Source organism: Neodiprion pinetum, chromosome 7 (genome assembly GCF_021155775.2).
Source record: "Neodiprion pinetum isolate iyNeoPine1 chromosome 7, iyNeoPine1.2, whole genome shotgun sequence".
Lineage (NCBI taxonomy): Eukaryota > Metazoa > Arthropoda > Insecta > Hymenoptera > Diprionidae > Neodiprion > Neodiprion pinetum.
The window spans coordinates 25,651,272-25,668,504 of record NC_060238.1 but is presented as its reverse complement, the minus strand read 5'-3'; the positions used below and the strand labels follow the sequence as shown (position 1 = coordinate 25,668,504).

The 17,233-nt window shown below is 46.9% G+C and overlaps 2 protein-coding genes across 5 annotated transcripts; both read left to right on the top strand.

Moving 5' to 3' along the window:
- Positions 1-3,302: 3,302 nt before the first annotated feature.
- On the top strand, positions 3,303-14,927 carry LOC124223453 (uncharacterized). 4 transcript variants are annotated; one of them, XM_069137819.1, is made up of 7 exons: positions 3,303-3,409; positions 3,490-3,602; positions 9,024-9,281; positions 9,354-9,511; positions 9,886-10,457; positions 11,274-13,130; positions 13,375-14,927. In XM_069137819.1, the coding sequence occupies exons 3-7, from the start codon at positions 9,047-9,049 to the stop codon at positions 13,436-13,438; spliced, it is 2,886 nt and encodes a 961-aa protein (XP_068993920.1). In that variant the 5' UTR covers positions 3,303-3,409; positions 3,490-3,602; positions 9,024-9,046; the 3' UTR covers positions 13,439-14,927. The 4 variants fall into 4 exon arrangements, with proteins under 4 accessions (XP_068993920.1, XP_046491388.1, XP_068993921.1 ...); XM_046635432.2 differs by having other exon boundaries at positions 3,303-3,602; positions 11,274-13,193; XM_069137820.1 differs by lacking the exons at positions 3,303-3,409; positions 3,490-3,602 and adding an exon at positions 3,680-3,828.
- Positions 14,928-15,058: 131 nt separating this feature from the next.
- Positions 15,059-15,742, top strand: LOC124223761 (uncharacterized). The gene is made up of 2 exons (XM_046635997.1): positions 15,059-15,236; positions 15,447-15,742. Exons 1-2 carry the CDS (start codon positions 15,059-15,061, stop codon positions 15,740-15,742), a joined length of 474 nt encoding a protein of 157 aa, XP_046491953.1.
- The last annotated feature ends 1,491 nt before the right edge of the window (positions 15,743-17,233 follow it).

The window sequence follows — 17,233 nt, the reverse complement described above, 5'->3', positions numbered from 1 at the left end:
CAATTAGCGAAGGTTGATAATATATGATCCGGCTTTAATTACGTCCGAGAGAAGTGGATCTATACCTCCACACACGATAGATCCACGAGCCGTCCGCGTGGTTTCCTATTACAGAACCGGTACAGGCATGGATTCCAATACATTACGAAATCCCGAGTGAGAAAATCGGTTTCGAATACCGATAAAGGAGACCGGTCGACAACCGCTTACATCTGCCAGACGGTTGAAGCCGTAATTCCGACGCGACGGTATGTTTATAATTGCTACAACCGCGCCTCGTTGGGGCCCCGGAGTCGCCGTTTCGATGCAGCTGAAACTCGGTCTAATAACTCAAAACAACCGTCCCTCCTGCAGGATGACGAGAGCCACCGAGGTCTGATTAATTGCGCGAAGAGCCCTCGCAGGGGTCACCTGCCTGCCCCCGACCGCGTTTTCTTCCTTCCGGTTTCCTTTTTTATTTTAATTTTTTTCCATTTCTTCCCTTTCTTTTTACCGGCTTTCGGCCCCGAGGGTGAACCAGATAATTGCCTCGGAGCCACGCGCTGGTATTTTCCTCGTTATAAACCTGCGGACTTCCGTAATATTCGAAATTTATTTTCCAAGGATAACTGAACCCGGGTCGGAGGCCTCTGTCCTGCGAGAATAAATCCAGCGATTCACCCTCCCGTCGTACAGGGATTATCCAATGCGTACCCGAGTAGGCTAAATTTTCACGGAACTGTATAATTTCGCAGATTGTCTTATTACCCTCGATGCTGCGTGACCGTAACAATAGACTTTCTGTGTACGGACAGGCCTGTTTCCATATGGAAATTTTACCCCGAACATTTAAAGGTCTCTGCAATTTTCACCTTTACTCATTTACGACGGCTTTAGAAACCTTCTACGGAAATCCCAATAGCGGGATTCGATGCTTATCGTCGATTTTTACAGCTTAGGGGGCGTTCGTTAATTACGCAAAGCAATTTTTTTTTTTTTCATTTGTTCCTCCCTCTTCCCCCTTTCTCTCACGTCATATTTAACCAATAATTTTTAAGCAATTAAATTTATTTGATATGTTTATGTAATATTGTTTACTCCCGGGATTGATTTAATAATACAATATGTTATCTGTTATAACAATGTATATTCTCTGAATGAGAAAAGTTGGTGTGAAATTTTAATCGATCCCCCCCCCCCCCATCAATTTTCAGCTCACTTAATTAATGGACGCCTCCTTCCCGATTTTTGGTCACATGTACAAATATACAGCCATGGACCGAACGAAGCTCCTGTTCTATTTTTCGTTTCGAACGAATATCGATTTCTTCTTTGATTTCATTAAATGCAGGCCAAGTTTCTCCCTAATTGAATCAAGCCTGGCACGGATCGGCGCTCTCTGATGTGTAAAATCTCTAAAACGCCTGACTTATTTCACACTACAGGGCATGTGAGTATAAGGTACGCGGTAAGTAAGTAATACGTAAAAGTTTCAGCGAGAGGCGTTATATTGAGGATCGAGACGGATTTCCCTAAGTAAACAGAAAATACGTACACCTACAGTACAAATAAAACTACGACGACAAGTATTTGACGAGCTCCGATAGAATAATGATGATATACCAACGTCGTTGCGATTCCTCTCTAAAGTTACGACTAGTTTAGCGATCCGAGATACGATCTGCGTTATGAGAATTTAGAAAATACGAATATTTGTAAGATACCTACACCTTATACGCGTACTCGATTATGTTTATTGCAGATGTCAACAGAACAGCACAGATTTACGAGTCCTATTTCGCAAACCCATACAATACGACATCGCATTGTATATAATCCTCTGACGCGTATTGGCGAGGCTGCGTAAAAAATCGCATCGAAACGTTATAGCTAACAAAAATGGAAACTGGTAAATCGACAGATCGTGTGCTGCAATCTTGAGAATAGCGAAAGATTCATCGCGATTGCGGCGTAGGATAGCGATCGAAGCTTAAAAAACCCCAATACGATCATAAAACCATTAAACGTTGTGTGAATAAATTGTCATAAGCTTTGTTTTGTTTCTGTTATTTTTTTTTTTCTATTTTGCACCAGCATAGAATGTTATCCGTCTGACGTGGGCAGAAATCCATTATAGATTATATCGTAGAAATTGGCCAAAGCGCCACGACGCGACGGCATCGAGGCAACCATTTTTAGGTACCCAGGAATTCTCTGTCCGGTAAATATTTCTTTTTCTTTTCTTTTTTGCTTTTTTTTTTTTTTTTTTTATTCTCATGTTTTTTGTCTCATGCTCCTCGTATCCCTCATGCAACAACAATCGTCGGTGTAATTTTTCATTCGCGAAACGGTCGGTGAATCTAGACTCTTGGCTACTTCGTAGAGTGAGAAAGATACAAAACGTACTTTTTACCGTGTATTCTCAAGGCCTTCAGCAGCAGCATCAGCGGCAAGTCTCTCGGCTCGGCGAGTCGTGAATGAATCTAGAACCTGTTCTCCTCGCCCATCGAGATCGCCGGGAGTTTTCGAGCCGACGATTCCAGCCGACTCGCGATCTCTCCTTCTCTGCACGTACATCGAGATACTCGTAACTGCGAAGAAAATCATACTTTGTTTGTACTTGCCTGCGTAAGGACAGGATAATCGGTTGATCATTACCCGAGGAACTGGAGACGAGCTCCCCGAATCCCAAAGAAACCGTTTTCCACCAGAGACGAAATTTAAAGCACCTACTTTAAAAGAGCTACTAGGTAGGGCTGAAGGACAATAAAATAGGTTCGATTTCAAGGCGATATCGGACCCTGATTTGACGATAAAAATTTCCGAAATTTACCGATTTGCCGAGATTAGGCTCAAAGTAGGGTATGTTTGGAACCTCCTTCAGTCCTTCGAAGGTTGGATCAAACCTGCTCGTTTGGAACCTTCCTTCGACGCTTCAACGATCGATTACGGTAGAAATACAAAAGATACGATTACGACGTATGAAATCAAATTGTAGAAAATAGGTTCAATCGTCTACCGAGAGCGTCAAACTAGGTTTTGGCACTTTAATTTTTAGGAGTTGGAGGTTCGACGTCGGGTTTCTTCTTCAATTTTTATCATTCTTAGAGGATCAACGTAAGATTTCTGGGTGGTAAATTTCGACTCGGGCACATTCGGGGTGGAATTTCGAAACGACATCAAACTTCCACCCTCGAGAATGACGAACAAGGGCGCCGCCGGTGAGGTGACTGCGAAACGGGAAACGGGGAACGGGGAACGCCCTCCGGGCGAGTGAACCTCGGTGCCCCGCACCGGCTCAGTCCTCGAAGAGCTGCGGCGACGCGAGGTTCATTCGGTACGATATTGCGAACGAGGCTCTTCGCCGGGTTGCCGCCTGATGCAGGCTGCGATAAGTTTGGATTTTCAAGTTGTTTTCTTTTTTCACGAGGTGTAGTTTCTCGGTTTTTCTCTGTGTCGTCACGGTATCTCGGTACAATATATAATACTTACCTATAATTTTGGCTGAAGGTGCGATTGGAAAATTGGAGAACGCGATCGCGCTCGGTGAGGAGATAATTATAATCCCGATTGCCGCATCGAGGAGGCTGCGGAGGAGGTGCTTGAATGTTTTAACCAAAAACGTGAGTTGCTTTTTCGCATTTTGCACTCTTCGACTGTTCCGTTTCCGTTCTCTCTTGTTCGTTTCTTAAATTTTTCTCTCCCCGCGGCTGCGTGCATCTTTAATAACACGCAGAGACTGCCGCTGGTCTGCCATGACAGCGATCGCGGTGATCGGTCTATTCTCGGCTCGCTTTTGCTTCGCGACACCGTTAGAAACTGGTCGAGAAGCCGTGCGGCGTGCAGAATGTGAGTATACCGAACGGAATCGCCGAATCATTATAGTCATCATGCGCCAGGAGCAATTCAGATGCTCACGCACTCTTTGTCGCGACGTTTTTACGCCGCCGGTATAAATCCGGAGTCAACGATTTCCCTGACTGTACAACTTAGTCGAACTCATCGCGGTGCGTGATCTCCGATGTGGTGGTAGCCTACTTTCGCTCGCTGCGAGTCGACCCGGGCTAATGAAAAATTTGATTAACCAAAGAAACCTGTTCACCTTTCGCGAACCGTTCGAGCAATGGCGATCCTTTGTGTTAACGGTCCCGAGTTCTGATCATGTAGTTATCAAAATCGGCACGATATACACCTTCAGGGAAATTAAACTATACGAATAATTAAGCTGAGATGAAAAAGCTCGGTTCTCGGTTCGAAAAAACACGAAAAAAAAAATCACACGAAAGGAGCGAAAATCATGGTTTCAAAAGCAAAACTGTAGGAAGGGATCGGTGAAAATAAATGACATAACCAGGCAACGACCCCGCGAAGGTAATGGTCGGTGGGTGGCGTTGCGATCCGCTGTATCCTTCGAGGTCCTGCAGGATTCCGGACGTTTTACGTAGTCAGACCATTATCCGAACGGTCAAAATTCGGAATGATCAAAACTCCAAATGTCATCAACTCTCCCGTGTACGTTACGAAGCGTTTATCGAAACTGCGAAGGTTGTTAAAGTCTCGGAATTTTGACCATTCGAAATCTCGACGGTTCAGAGTTTCGACCATTCGGAGCTTTAACCGGCGGCCAATTTCTCCGACCGCTTCGTAACAGCGTGGAAATAAGGTTGATAATGTTTACCGTGAGTGTGAGAGTCACGTGATTCGCGGTGTACCTCGCACATCGAAGGTGTATTACACCTTGGTACACTCGATTCTCGGAAAGTCGTAATTCCCTCACGATCAGTCATCTATGCATGTTGTTTATACGCCGCGTGGCAGCTTGCGCGACTCGCCGAGTATTGTGATACTGCTTCGGTTTCGCCCGTCCTTCGATTAATCCTCCGGCCTCGCCGAGTCGCGTTCACGCGGAATCGTTCGTTCCGCAGTTACGCGTTTTCGATTATCCCTTAGGCACACCTACACGCCTCGCACCGACCGTTGAACCGAACCATTTTTCATGATTTTTCGTACAAAAACTGATCGGCTAATCCCCAGCTAATGTCCCTGCCGTAATCAAAGTACAATTCTCGAGGACCATGGAATTAACGAGGACCTTTTACAACGGCTCGCGATTCCGTAAGGATCCTCTGGCAAGCACGGACGATTACACGTGTCGAGTACCTATTACGACAGAAAAGGGCCCGAATACCGTTTCGAAGGGATTTATAATCGTCCGAGCGACTTTATACCTGCAGCGAGACCGGATAAAGGTCGTTCACCGATCGGTCGTTGGGATTAATTCGGGATTCCCTTCGCCTCTGTCCGTTTTGTTGCCCTCGGAGCCGCACCTGACCCTCGGGATGCCCGAAAGAAGCAGATTTGGCAGTATAAAGGAGCAAGGTACTCGGCGCAGGCCGCATGGCTTCGGGTTTCTACGGCTTCGGATGGATTTTCTCACGGTGCGTTGGCGGCAAGGAGCAGCTTGCGTGGTTCATTTTATAACTATGTGTTGTTTTTTTTTAAGGTTCCACTCGAAAAATTTGTGATAAATACTGAAAAATAAACTGTCCTAAAATCTGGAGGAGCTAGGAAAATATTTAGCAATTAGTAATCGCTACTGATTATTGTAATATTGTTTATTTTCAACATGAAACTGCGCCCAACAATTCGGCAGTTGGCTGTCATCGTCTTTTACCCGAAAGATTAATCCTCTCGATGAAATTTGAATAACAGTTTTTGTTACTGAAATAAAAGTATCGCATCACCCTGATGTCCCTGTTTCGTTTCCGGTACTGATTTTTATGAACAATGATTAATCGGACCACTATACGAAAAAAATAAACTAACATACATACAAGTCCGTAAAGTGTAGACTTAAAAATAAATAAAAAATATAACAATAATTGTTATCGTCCGCTAAATATTTTCCTTACACCTCCAGGCTTTAGGAAGATTTTTTTTCCGTAATTGTAACAAATTTTTCGAGTGGCACCTTAAAGAAAGAAAAAAGTTAAAGAATGAACGACCCTAGCGGAGCACCTTGCGCGAGTTTCAAGAGGGTCTTTTTTATTTCACGTGCACCCAGGCATGCGTGTAGTATAATATGGCCAGTTGGACGAGCATCGAGTACGCGAGTTGGGCTATTCGGAGCGTATCCTGACGCAGCCACACAACCTCCTCCAGCAGCTGCGTGTGTAACACATGTGCAGCGCGCACGAATCGGGTGGAAAGTAGTTTTCCATTTTTCTTCCTCTTTCTCTCTCCTTCTTTTTTTTTTCTCTCTTTTATCATCTTTATTTATTTTTTCTCCATCCAGCCGAAGCTCGGTAGCAGACGCAGATAAGCTGCGGGTGGATCGTTAAATTCAGGGCAACAACAATACCAGATGTATCGGAATGCCGGACCGTAAACTCGATCCGAATACCGACCGCCTCGAGATCGCGTATCCTACTGCATACATGTAGCGTATCCGAAACGAAATTTGTGCCGCGTTATTTCGGTCACCGCTTACCGAGCGCGGTAGCAGCGCCAGTTTCTCGTTTTCCTTTATTTTCATCTTAGAAAGTAAAACTATCCTCTCGTCTCCCATGCGCGATGCTTAATGCACTTGCGGTGCATGGCCGGCTCTAAGGCTGCGCGATGTACGTATCCCGAGGAATAGGTCATCGCATGCCTGGTGTCAGCGTTGTATTTTCGCACAGCGTCGCGGTGAGTAAACGAAGAGAGAAGGAAACCAACGACAGCTTGATAGTGACAAACGTCGAGACCGAGATAAGGAGCGAAGCGATTGCGCGAAAATAAGAGAAAGAAAAACAACAACATCACACATACATACGTAACGCAGATACGTTATTAATTCACCGCATCATTGCGAGTCCTCGAGCTGTTTGCCAAAGATAAGCACGCGGCGCGATTAGACTCTCTGACCGCAAATTTGCTCGTGATTTATATCGTGATTCACTCAGGATACGGTGCTTTTGTTAACCTCGTGTTTGATACCCACGTGCCTTTGAATCATGGAAATAAACACCTTGAACGAAGATCGAGGGGGACGATTAAACCGATTGCACAACAACTTCCCCGCGATTCGTATAACCGATTCATTAAATTCCGGTCGTCGAATTGCGTTTCGAGATATACGTACAATATTGACCGATGACTAGATATACGTGTCCCGGAGAGCTTTAATTCTTATTACTACTCAGCCAAAGGGGCAGAGAGAGAGAAAGAGAGAGAGAGAGAGAGAGAGAGAGATACTCGGGTTCACAGTGTAGAAAAAATATCACACTGTTAAAAAAATTTCCGAATGAAATTTCCTACACTTTATTGCAAGTTTTATTCGAATACGTAACAGTGAATTCACCATACTTTTACCGTTCATTCAATTTACAAACACAACAAATTTACTACACAATTTAGTAAATTCAAGTTATTTTTTTTTTTTCGTAATCTTTGCTATAAACTTCAGTACAATCAAAAATTTTCATTGTTAATTTAAGACAAATACACCGTAATTTAAGTCGCTGAACCGAATTTGTAAATTTGCGACCTGATTTCGACAATTGACAACTATTTTGTGCAGTAAATTTTTACTTAATTCAAAATCATTTTTAACACTGATACAAACACTCCTCTGGCACTGGGAGGTGCCGGCGAACTTGCTGATCGCTGTCCGCAGGAGTTGGGAATCTGGTGAAGAGAACATGACAAACGTTGAGTCGATGAACAAAAGGAGTTTGAAAAGAAAAAGACCCCGACAAACGTAGGCGTTTTTTGTTTTAATTTATTTATTTTTTCTCGTACAACAACCGTATTGCGGCCACACCTGCACGCACCTTGCGCAAAAGCGCAAACCTGAGGCTCTGGAGCCGAGGTCCTGATCGAGCGGCGTTGTTCAGAGTTAGAATTTGTTAAAAACAACACGCTTGGAAGTATAACTGTATTTAATTCAACCTTGCTCCGGAGAGGCACGGTAGGTGGCCCGACGCGAAGAGCAGGGCAGGTAGATTATAGACGAGGATTCGAGTCTCTGGGCCTTGCCTCGCGGTGTTACACGCCAGCAGTGGACCGTTACGGAGGATTGCCACAGAGAACCGGGGGAAGGAAACGAGGAGCGAGGGAGTGAACGAGAAGAACGGCAGGTGAACCAATTTCGTTGGGTCCGAGCCGCGAAGCTGATTGAATGACTGAATGACCGAATGACTGAATGACTGGACGACTGTGTCACGTAGCGCCAATGGAGGACTTCGACGCAATCTCTCTGTATACCAGAATAAACGCGACCGGATATTCCAACTTCCTGCGAGGCGAAATAAGCGGGAGACGCGAAGCTCGAGGTCCTCTATCTCGGATAATAGTCTTGCGGCGCAGCTAGTTTATTCCTGGACACCGCGAGCCCAGCGGCTCCCATTCTAGAGACTAAACGAACCTGAAAACCGGTCGTCGAGAAGCGAGCGAGACGCCGGATGAAACCGCTCGGTGGTTACACCGGAGGAGGTCGGCCACTCCGCTCATCGGGGCGAGGAAAGATTGTCTCTACGTTTTTTCCGCACCTTCGACGGTGATTTCCAGGCTGTTGCCGCCGGTGCGTTTGACGCTGGGTGCGGAGGCGTCGTCTGCACGGGGTAAGCGAGAACCGAGAACCACTCCTTCCTATTGAACTCCGTAAATTTAGCGCCTACGGATACTGCACCGGGACTCGCGTGAACCCGGCTGCCCACCGTCGACTTGCTGCAGTCGTGTTTCCACACCGGGATAACAAGGAGTTACAGAGATAGAGATAGAGAGAGAGAGAGAGAGAGAGAGAGAGAGAGAGAGAGAGAGAGAGAGAGAGAGAGAGAGAGAGAGAGAGAGAGAGGTACTGGGTTGTAGGAAGCGTTGCTAAACCGGTGGAATGCCTGTGTAGAAAGTGATTGCTTTGGATTCGAGCCCAGCCTCGTGGCTGATCGGCTATTACCGATCGGATGAACGATGCACCGTTAATCGCAGCCCCGTGATCCCGCTCTTTGCGTAACCGAGCACCACTCCGGGAGATAATCGCTAAATTGTTGCACACTTTATTTCAGCTGGAAAGTGGTGAGGAGCCAGGATGCGGCTGTTCAAGAGACGCTGCTCGGACACGAGTCCGCAGCTTGTGTCGGCGACGCCGATTCCCCAGGATGCGGTACCGGCTGTCAGCGAAGATCGGGAAGAACTCGAGGCGGAAACGGAGCCGGAAGTCGAGCCGGAAAATTCCGGGAGGCGAAAGTCCGACACCGAGATTGTCCAAGACGGTGGGAACCAGACGACCGCCAACCTCCAGTCCTCCAACTCGGCCAGGAAAGGTTCGTAAATTCAGCCTTTGCCCCTTTCGGAAAACGATCGTTCGTTTTAACGATCATCCCATTTTGCCGCAGGCATATCCACGTGGGGGCGGAAAGTGGGAAGGCGATGGGACCAGCTTAAGAGGTCCGATAGCTCGGAGCTTCTCGCTGTCTCCGGGAGAAGACGTCGACATTGGAGTCCCAACAGACAGGCGGATAATTCCGAGCCCGTTTCCGACGACAAGCGAAAGGTAGATGAATTGAAAAAAGATTATTATTCTTATTCATTGACGAAAAGCATGACTGATGAGCATAATTTTCTAATCTTCAAGTATGTTTTACTTTTCGAGAAACACTCTTTGGCGTTATTCAATTATGCTTTGAGATTCGTCGTGCTGACGGTAAAAATCAAGAACATGAAAGATATCTACCAAATTCCAGAGCACCGAGCTTCCCTAATCAAATTCCGAGAAGCCGTTCACCTATTCCCGTACAGCGCTTCGAAACCGGGTCAATTTATCACACTTTTAAAGCTTCCCCTGCAGGAATTCGTTGTATATACCTACTCTGAACAAGCCATTCTAATCCTCTGTCATTCCTCGTTTTGTTTTTTCTCTCTATTCAGAACTCACCATCGACGGTGGAATTTCTCAAGCCGAAGAGAATCTCTCGTGTGGAATCCTTGAGGAATCTCTTTCGCACCGGAGAACGCAGCACGAGTTCAATCGCTCTCGACGTCATAGCGCGCAGCGCGACGATCAGCGAGGAAGAACCGAATTTTTTGGCCGATCGGTACAGGATGGCCAAGGCCTTGAGCGAGGGAAGCGGCTCGATGATGACCCTGAGGAATGCCGAGTCGCTTGAGGAGGGTGGCGTCAATGGCATCGGGGCGGATTACAAGAACCAGGAAACCCTACGCGGCAAGAAAAACCAGCTGAGCAGGAGCATACAGAACCTTCAGGAGCAGCAGCGCGTCCTCGACTTCATACTCACCAATCAGGACATCCTCAAGACCAAAGAGGGCGAAGATCTCGCAAGGTTCACCCTCGAGGCTGCCAAACGCTGCGCTTCGAACTCCAGACCCTCTTCCATGATCGTCGAGTCATCGAGTCACTCTGCGACCGCGGAGAATCAGAGCCATCAATTCTCGTTCGTTAAGAGGAATCTCTTCAGTCGGCAATCGGCTTCGCGAGAAAGGTCTGTCGGAGCGAAATGAAACCTTGAGGGGCTCAGACCCTTCCCTTTAGCTGCAGAGAACCAGAAAAATGTCCGTTACATGTTCTCCTCTCAACTGCGGTCGAAGGTTTAAGGTATTATTGGACGGATATTACCGATCAAAAATGAGTCTCTCTGAGAATATCGAACACTTTACAGTGAGATAAGAATCCGAAAAAAGTTAATCACGACCAAGTTGATAAGATAATTCATTTCGAGTAATAATAATGCTAAAAAGATGTTAATAAACTGTTTAAGCAGAAATTTCTGCAACAAATCACTAGTGACATTTTTTTATCTCATATAAAATAAATTCATTGATTTTTCTGAATAACGATGAATTTTTTTGGAATTAGTGGCGATTTTCCATAATTCCGTTTCCAATAATTTTCCATTTTTTCAATTCTCGAAGACTGGTTATTCAAAATCGCCGAAGTTTCCAAAAAAATCATAGATATCCAGAAAAATCGATGAATTCATTTTATACGAGAAGAAAAAATTGTCACAAGAGATTTGTAACACAAATGTTTGTTCAAACATATTATCAACAACTTTTTGGCATTATTGCCATTCATAACTAATTATCTTCACAAACTCAGATTTTTATTCTATCGCGAAGTGTTCAATATTCTCACTTTTGGTTTGTCCAATAATACCTTAATTCGATTTTCACCAGTATCCATGATTTTCGGATTAATTGCATGTCAGAAACGATGTCCATTGTATAAAATTGTAAATGCCCAATGCAGAGTGGATTTCAGCAAAGACGACTAACTGTTTCGTATTATTTCCCAACAGTGGTGAAGCTGTCAGATCGTCCGCGTCTTCTTCGTCATCGGCATCGTCGGCAGTCTCGTCGATGACACCGCTGAACGGATTGGAGGAACTGATGAGCGGATTGAGAGTGGGCTGCGACGAGAGCGGTTACGATTCCGACAGTACGAGAACAGGAGCAGATTCTCCGGATAGTGGAAAATTAGTTATGCCATTGGCGTCCTCGGGTTCGAACGCGGGATCCGAGAGGACGAATCGGGTGCGAAGCTTCTCCATAACCTCGGACGACTATCACGGTATAGATTTATCGATGGCGAGTACTCCTAAAAAGAACAACAACAACATCAACAACAACAATCCTGGAAGAATAGCGGAAGCTCCGTGTTCCCAGAATTCAGCTTGCCCTCGAGACGATCCTCTCAACCATTCCGCCACGACGCAAACTACGATACTCATGTACGGGGATCTGGACGACGACGACGACGGTGACGAGACGGACAGCTGCGACGAGGACACCTTCATGCCAATGTCACCTTCGAGGTCAGAACCACGGGACGAACTCGCCGACCGGACATTCGCAATGAGCAAAATGTCCTCGAAGAGTTCCGGGATCGGAAGTACAGTTTCGTCGAGTTTCGAGGCTCCCTTGACTCCTCGAAAATCGGAGCCCCCGGTGCCTTTTCCGAACCACCTGCGGCCCCAAAGTGTCCTGTGCAATTCCGTAACGCCGATTAGACCCGGGGCTAAACTGGTCCCGAGAAACCGCTGCAACTCCAATACCAGTCTTCTTCATCTGCTGGACAACGCCGCGTCCCCCTGCAAAGACAGCCCCCCCGCAACGAAGGGCCGACTGCCAGTCGATGACGCGGCTAACGCACCCTGCTACTACAGCCCGAAGCGATCGAGGTCGGCCTTCGAGTCAGAGGAGAATGCGGCTAAGCGTCAGGAGCAGGAATGCGCGTCGGAGGTGACGAGATCGAATGCGAATCCCACGAAGGGGTTGGTACGCCGAGAGTTGAAGACCATGAAGCTGCTCGTCGAGAAGCCCGGTGGTCTCGGGGTCGCCATCGAGAGGCGCGAGGCCGCGCGGCCGTTTTACGTCGTCTCGAAGGTCGACGCCGACGGGGAGGCAGCCAAGGGTGGGCAGATCAGAGTCGGTGACGAAATCGTCAGGGTGTGCGGTCGCCGGCTACGCGGAATGTCGGCGGTTGAAGCGCGGACCGCGGTTCGAAGCTGCTCGGGTACCGTCGAACTCCAGATAGCCAGGGAGCCCACCTTTGCCTTCGGCGAACTAGGCGACACTTGGGGGGACGTCGTCATGTCCCGGGCGCGCAGCGAGTCCGACGTCTGGAAACTGAAGCGGCCCAACTCGGGGGCCGACCAGGCCCAATGCGAGGTGGTCGGGGCCTTGACCAAGGACGGGAAGACCGTTTCCGTGAACACGATGGACCAGCTGGAGCCCCTTGAGAAGCCGGCGTCTCCCATACCCGCCAAGACACTTACCGGAATGAAGAAGTTCCAGGTGGTTAAGAAGCGGAACCAGAACATGCCCGGCGCCAATTTCGGCCGACGGGCAACCAGTCTTTCGGTAAACCTGCTCACCGTCACACTGAGGAAGGGTGCCACCAAGAAATTGGGATTCTCGATCGTCGGCGGGTCGGACAGCTCGAAGGGATCTATGGGAATATTCGTCAAGGACGTGATGCAGGGCGGACAGGCTGCCGAGGAGGGCACTCTCAGAGCAGGGGACGAGATTCTCGCCATCAACGGACTACCCATGAACGGACTCACCCACGCCAAGGCCCTCCAAGCATTCAAGGCCGCAAAACCGGGCGACTTGATACTCCACGTCGGACGCAGGGATCCGACTCACAATAAACGGTTCTTAAACAATTCACGACGCACTCTGCTCACTTGTTGCGATAACGAAGCCATTACTTGTTGGTCAGTCAGCACGCTTTCCTATCGTTCTAATCGCTTCTAACGTTCTCTGACACTCGCACGCTTTCATCTGCTTCTGCTTCTGCTTTTTAATTTTACTGTATCTATAATTAAGTCTGGTTGACGGTTCGTTCTCATGCGTTTATTTATTTTTTTTCTTTTATGCCTCCTTATCTCGTTTCAGATATATCGTTCAATGCAAGTCCTACGACGCGCTGGACAAATTGTCGGATTGTGACGAGGAGTAGACCAAGGAACGGCATCCGAGTCGACCAGCCACTTCACCGAGATTATTGTTTAGTTTTTGACGACGAAGATTAAGTTTTTTGTTTTTTACCTCAAATTTTGAGTCGATCCCTTTTTTTCAAACGCGACAGAGGAAATGATACTACTTAAAACGGTGACGTTACGGTGTCATCCTAATTTTTCTTTCTTCTTGTTTTCTTTTTTATTGCGTCGAGGCTTGATATAGAAACTGAATTATTAACACGTATAGACAGAACTAGATTATGTTATCGTATAGCTAAGTTAGATTCACCTTGGACAAGTAGGTGTCGTATTATATTCGTATATTGTACGCTAATTAAATCAAGCCGAGGACTTGACTTGACCATGTGATAATCGACTGTTACTCGTGAAGCGAGATTCGAGTCTAGATCTCAGGAGAGGGAAATTGATTTGATCAATTGGAATTTATTAAGGTGACGAAGAGTTACGTCAGAGAATCTTGCGACAAGTATAAATTGACAAAACATGATTTGAATTCTTCATTCCTATTGTGTTGATATTACCCAATCAGTAATTCGTGCGTATTTCGGTTTCGACCAAAGTGTAATTTTTTTTTTTTTTCCTTCGGACAAAAACAAGTATGAAAGCAACGGTGATGACATTTGTTTCTTTTTTTTTTTCTTACTCAAATCTTTGCATCTTTCGATACGACGATCGATCGACGGATCGGCGATAACTCGTTGAAGGCATAAAGAATTTATTTCGCTGCCATTTCTTGCTAGACGCGTTGAACTAGCTGATTGGGATATGGTCGGCCGTAAAGCAGTTCACATTTATCACGTGTTTCACGATACTTGAAACACTATTGTTTCTGTGTTTAGAGTGAAATCTGCGTATATTTTTAATTCGAAAATGCAATCATCGATTATTTCCCGTATCTGTACGTATATACGTACATACGTGCATTGTATACTACATACCTATATTATAATATATATTATACTACATATTATACATATTATAATATATGTACGCATGTATCGATCGATCGATCGATCGACCAGAGGCGAGACAACTTGCGTAATGAAACCGAAATACATTTTTCGTCTCGGTAGGCCGTAAAACGGAATTTTACGTCCGCGCCCGGATCGTAAAATCTTGTTTTACGCCTACGTAGGACGAAAAATACTGTTCGCATCGCGGGCATAACACTTTACACCCTCGTGCGGCGGATCGCACTAGGGTGTAAAACTTTACGCCCTTGATGCGAAAATAGCTATTTTCTCTCATAACAATTACTTAACAAGAGATATACCTGTATTAGTTAAATTTACTAAGACTGACATTAAGAATGTCTACCTGAATAAAAGCTGTGATACCAACAGTAGTCACTAGTTATTATATTATATCGTACAAATGGTGTTCATTATACGTGGTATCCACGGTGTAGAAATAGTAATGATAATAACAGTAACAATATTTGTGTTGTATTTAACAGTGAAAATAAAGTAAAACAATGAAATACCGTTAGTCCTTTCTTCAATTTCATTTTCAAAATAAAATTTCTCTAACCGTTTATTTCGAGATCCTCTACTCCTCGTCAATCGTACAATTAGATATACAGAGTCAAAAAACTATCAATGAACAATTCGATACAGATTGCAATCGCACATGTCATTATCGGGATCAAATTACCGTTTATCATAATCAAATTTTCGCCCCTCGCAGCATACATAATATTTTCCGACTATCCACTAGGTGGCAAGTATTTCCTGCTCTGCGTCGGCGGAGGCGACGGAGGCGACGGAGGCGACGAAGGCAAATAGGTTCTCGGCGGCGGCGACGGGGCTGGGATTTTCGGGGGCGCAGGTGTCGGATAGTTATAACTAGGCGTCGATGCCGAAGACGATGCAGACGCGGTCGATTGTGGACGAGCGATCGTCACGGATGGTGTTTTATTGAATCCATAATTCGCCGACGCGCTCGCACTTGCGGAACTCGATGCACTTGCTGGGTGGGAACCAACAGGGGGCAGATATGTCGGTGCTGGTGTGGATATTGGACGCGGAGTTGGACTTGGGGTTGGCGGAGGAGGAGGGGGCGGAGGAGGTGGAGGTGGAGGCGGTGGCGGGGGCGGAGGCGAGGGCGGGAGAGCTGGAGGCAAATATGTTGGTGGTGGTGGGGGAGGAGGCGGAGGCGGGGGTGGAGGTGGAGGCGGAGGAGGTGGTGGAGGAGGTGGTGGAGGCGGTGGTGGTGGAGGAGGAGGAGGAGGTGGTGGAGGTGGCGGGGGTGGGGGTGGGGGTGGAGGCGGAGGTGAAGGATAGTTGTAAGCAGGGGGCTGAGGGTAATTGTAGCTGGGATAATTCTGCACCGGTGGTGGTCCGTATTCCTGAGGCGAGGGTAGAGAGAATTCAACCTTTGGTCTTTCGTAGGAGTAACCAGCCTGCCTGGAGATCCTCTGGAGGCCGAGGCAGCGCGTACAGTTGATCAAAACAAGTATCCCAAACTACGCAGGGAGAAAAAAAATGATCAAAAAATAATGAGAAAAGAAAAAAAGAAAAACAAAAACGGAAAACGGAAAACTGGATTGAGAATACGCCGATGTCGAAAAGCGAAAAAAATCGCGATAAGGGACCGCGGGAGCTACTCACCCATTGCAACGACAACATAACAATCTAGTATAATATGACGTCGGGTAGACACCGTATCCCTTTGCTTTTATACGAAAAGTTTGCGCGTCGACGGGTGGAAATGAATTACACCTCCTCTCGGAACGAAACCGCAAAACTGATGACATTTTATTAATTCTTATCATCAAGCGGCTCGGCGTTGCTCAAGGTGGTCTTTCCCATTCCTTTTTAGTTTCGTTTATTGTTTTTTTTTTTTTCTTCAACAGATCCACGTTTTACACAGCTTGCAGAAAATTGCGACAGAATCGTCGTCCCGTATTCCGTGGACCGTCACGCGCGGAGCTTACCTCGCTCCTCGATCCTCCTCCCTGAAGGTATCGCAACGCGTGGCGCCGTGGCGTCAGAGACGCTGCGGTCGTAATTGCTATTTAATCGATGTGGGTTTGACAATTGCCCGGAGGACACGGCGGTCGAGATGACGCGATGATACCCCGGGGCCACATCGAGACGCAGAGACAGCCGTCGAGGAGAAGGAAGAGGAGGCTGCGGGAGGTGCATTTACGCGGGGAATCCGACGATGCGGCCTCTCTCGGCGAGTAGTATAATTGGTTTAATTTACTTAATGGTGGTATTAGCCGCTCGTTTCCTTTTCTCGGAATCACACATACCTGCCCACCGTTTCCATTGCGCAGTGCGAGTTAGGATTGGCGCACGGATAAATGCCGCGAGAGATCGGCTGTTCGTTCCTTCGATGGAAATTTTCCGTCCCGGGTTGGCGACGAGACGGCGAGAAAGGTGGAAAAGGGCCGTTTATAGGTGCGTAGCTCCGTAGGTACGTGGAGCCGGAAGGGAACTCGCGGTACGGACAGATAAAGAGAAAGCGAGAAGCGCGGACAAAGAAGCGGAACAAAAAAGGCCCAGGAATAGAGCTTGAGAGAGAAAAATGAAGCCTCGTAGGAGTAGGAGAAAAACAAAGAGGCGTGCATCGGGCGACGGACGGGTGACTGAACCGTTTGCCCGTGTGTACATACGGCGAGTGGAAAGAGGTGAGAGGGAAAAAGAAAAGGTGGAGAAAGAGCGGCCTCCTAGGCATCAGGACCGCGTCGGTGTCGGCCGAGGAGTCACATCCTACTCCGGAGTACTCTGCAATCATTGGCACGAGAACTCGGGGAGAAGGCACCGGGC

Excerpts from the sequence above, each read along its gene's own strand:
- LOC124223453 (XM_069137819.1), top strand. The coding sequence starts at position 9,047 with ATGCGGCTGTTCAAGAGACGCTGCTCGGACACGAGTCCGCAGCTTGTG. Across the intron at positions 9,512-9,885 it reads TTTCCGACGACAAGCGAAAG|AACTCACCATCGACGGTGGA; the intron begins GTAGATGAATTG and ends CTCTCTATTCAG. Across the intron at positions 10,458-11,273 it reads CAATCGGCTTCGCGAGAAAG|TGGTGAAGCTGTCAGATCGT; the intron begins GTCTGTCGGAGC and ends ATTTCCCAACAG.
- LOC124223761 (XM_046635997.1), top strand. The coding sequence starts at position 15,059 with ATGAACAATTCGATACAGATTGCAATCGCACATGTCATTATCGGGATC. Across the intron at positions 15,237-15,446 it reads AGGCGACGGAGGCGACGAAG|GGGGCAGATATGTCGGTGCT; the intron begins GCAAATAGGTTC and ends GGGAACCAACAG.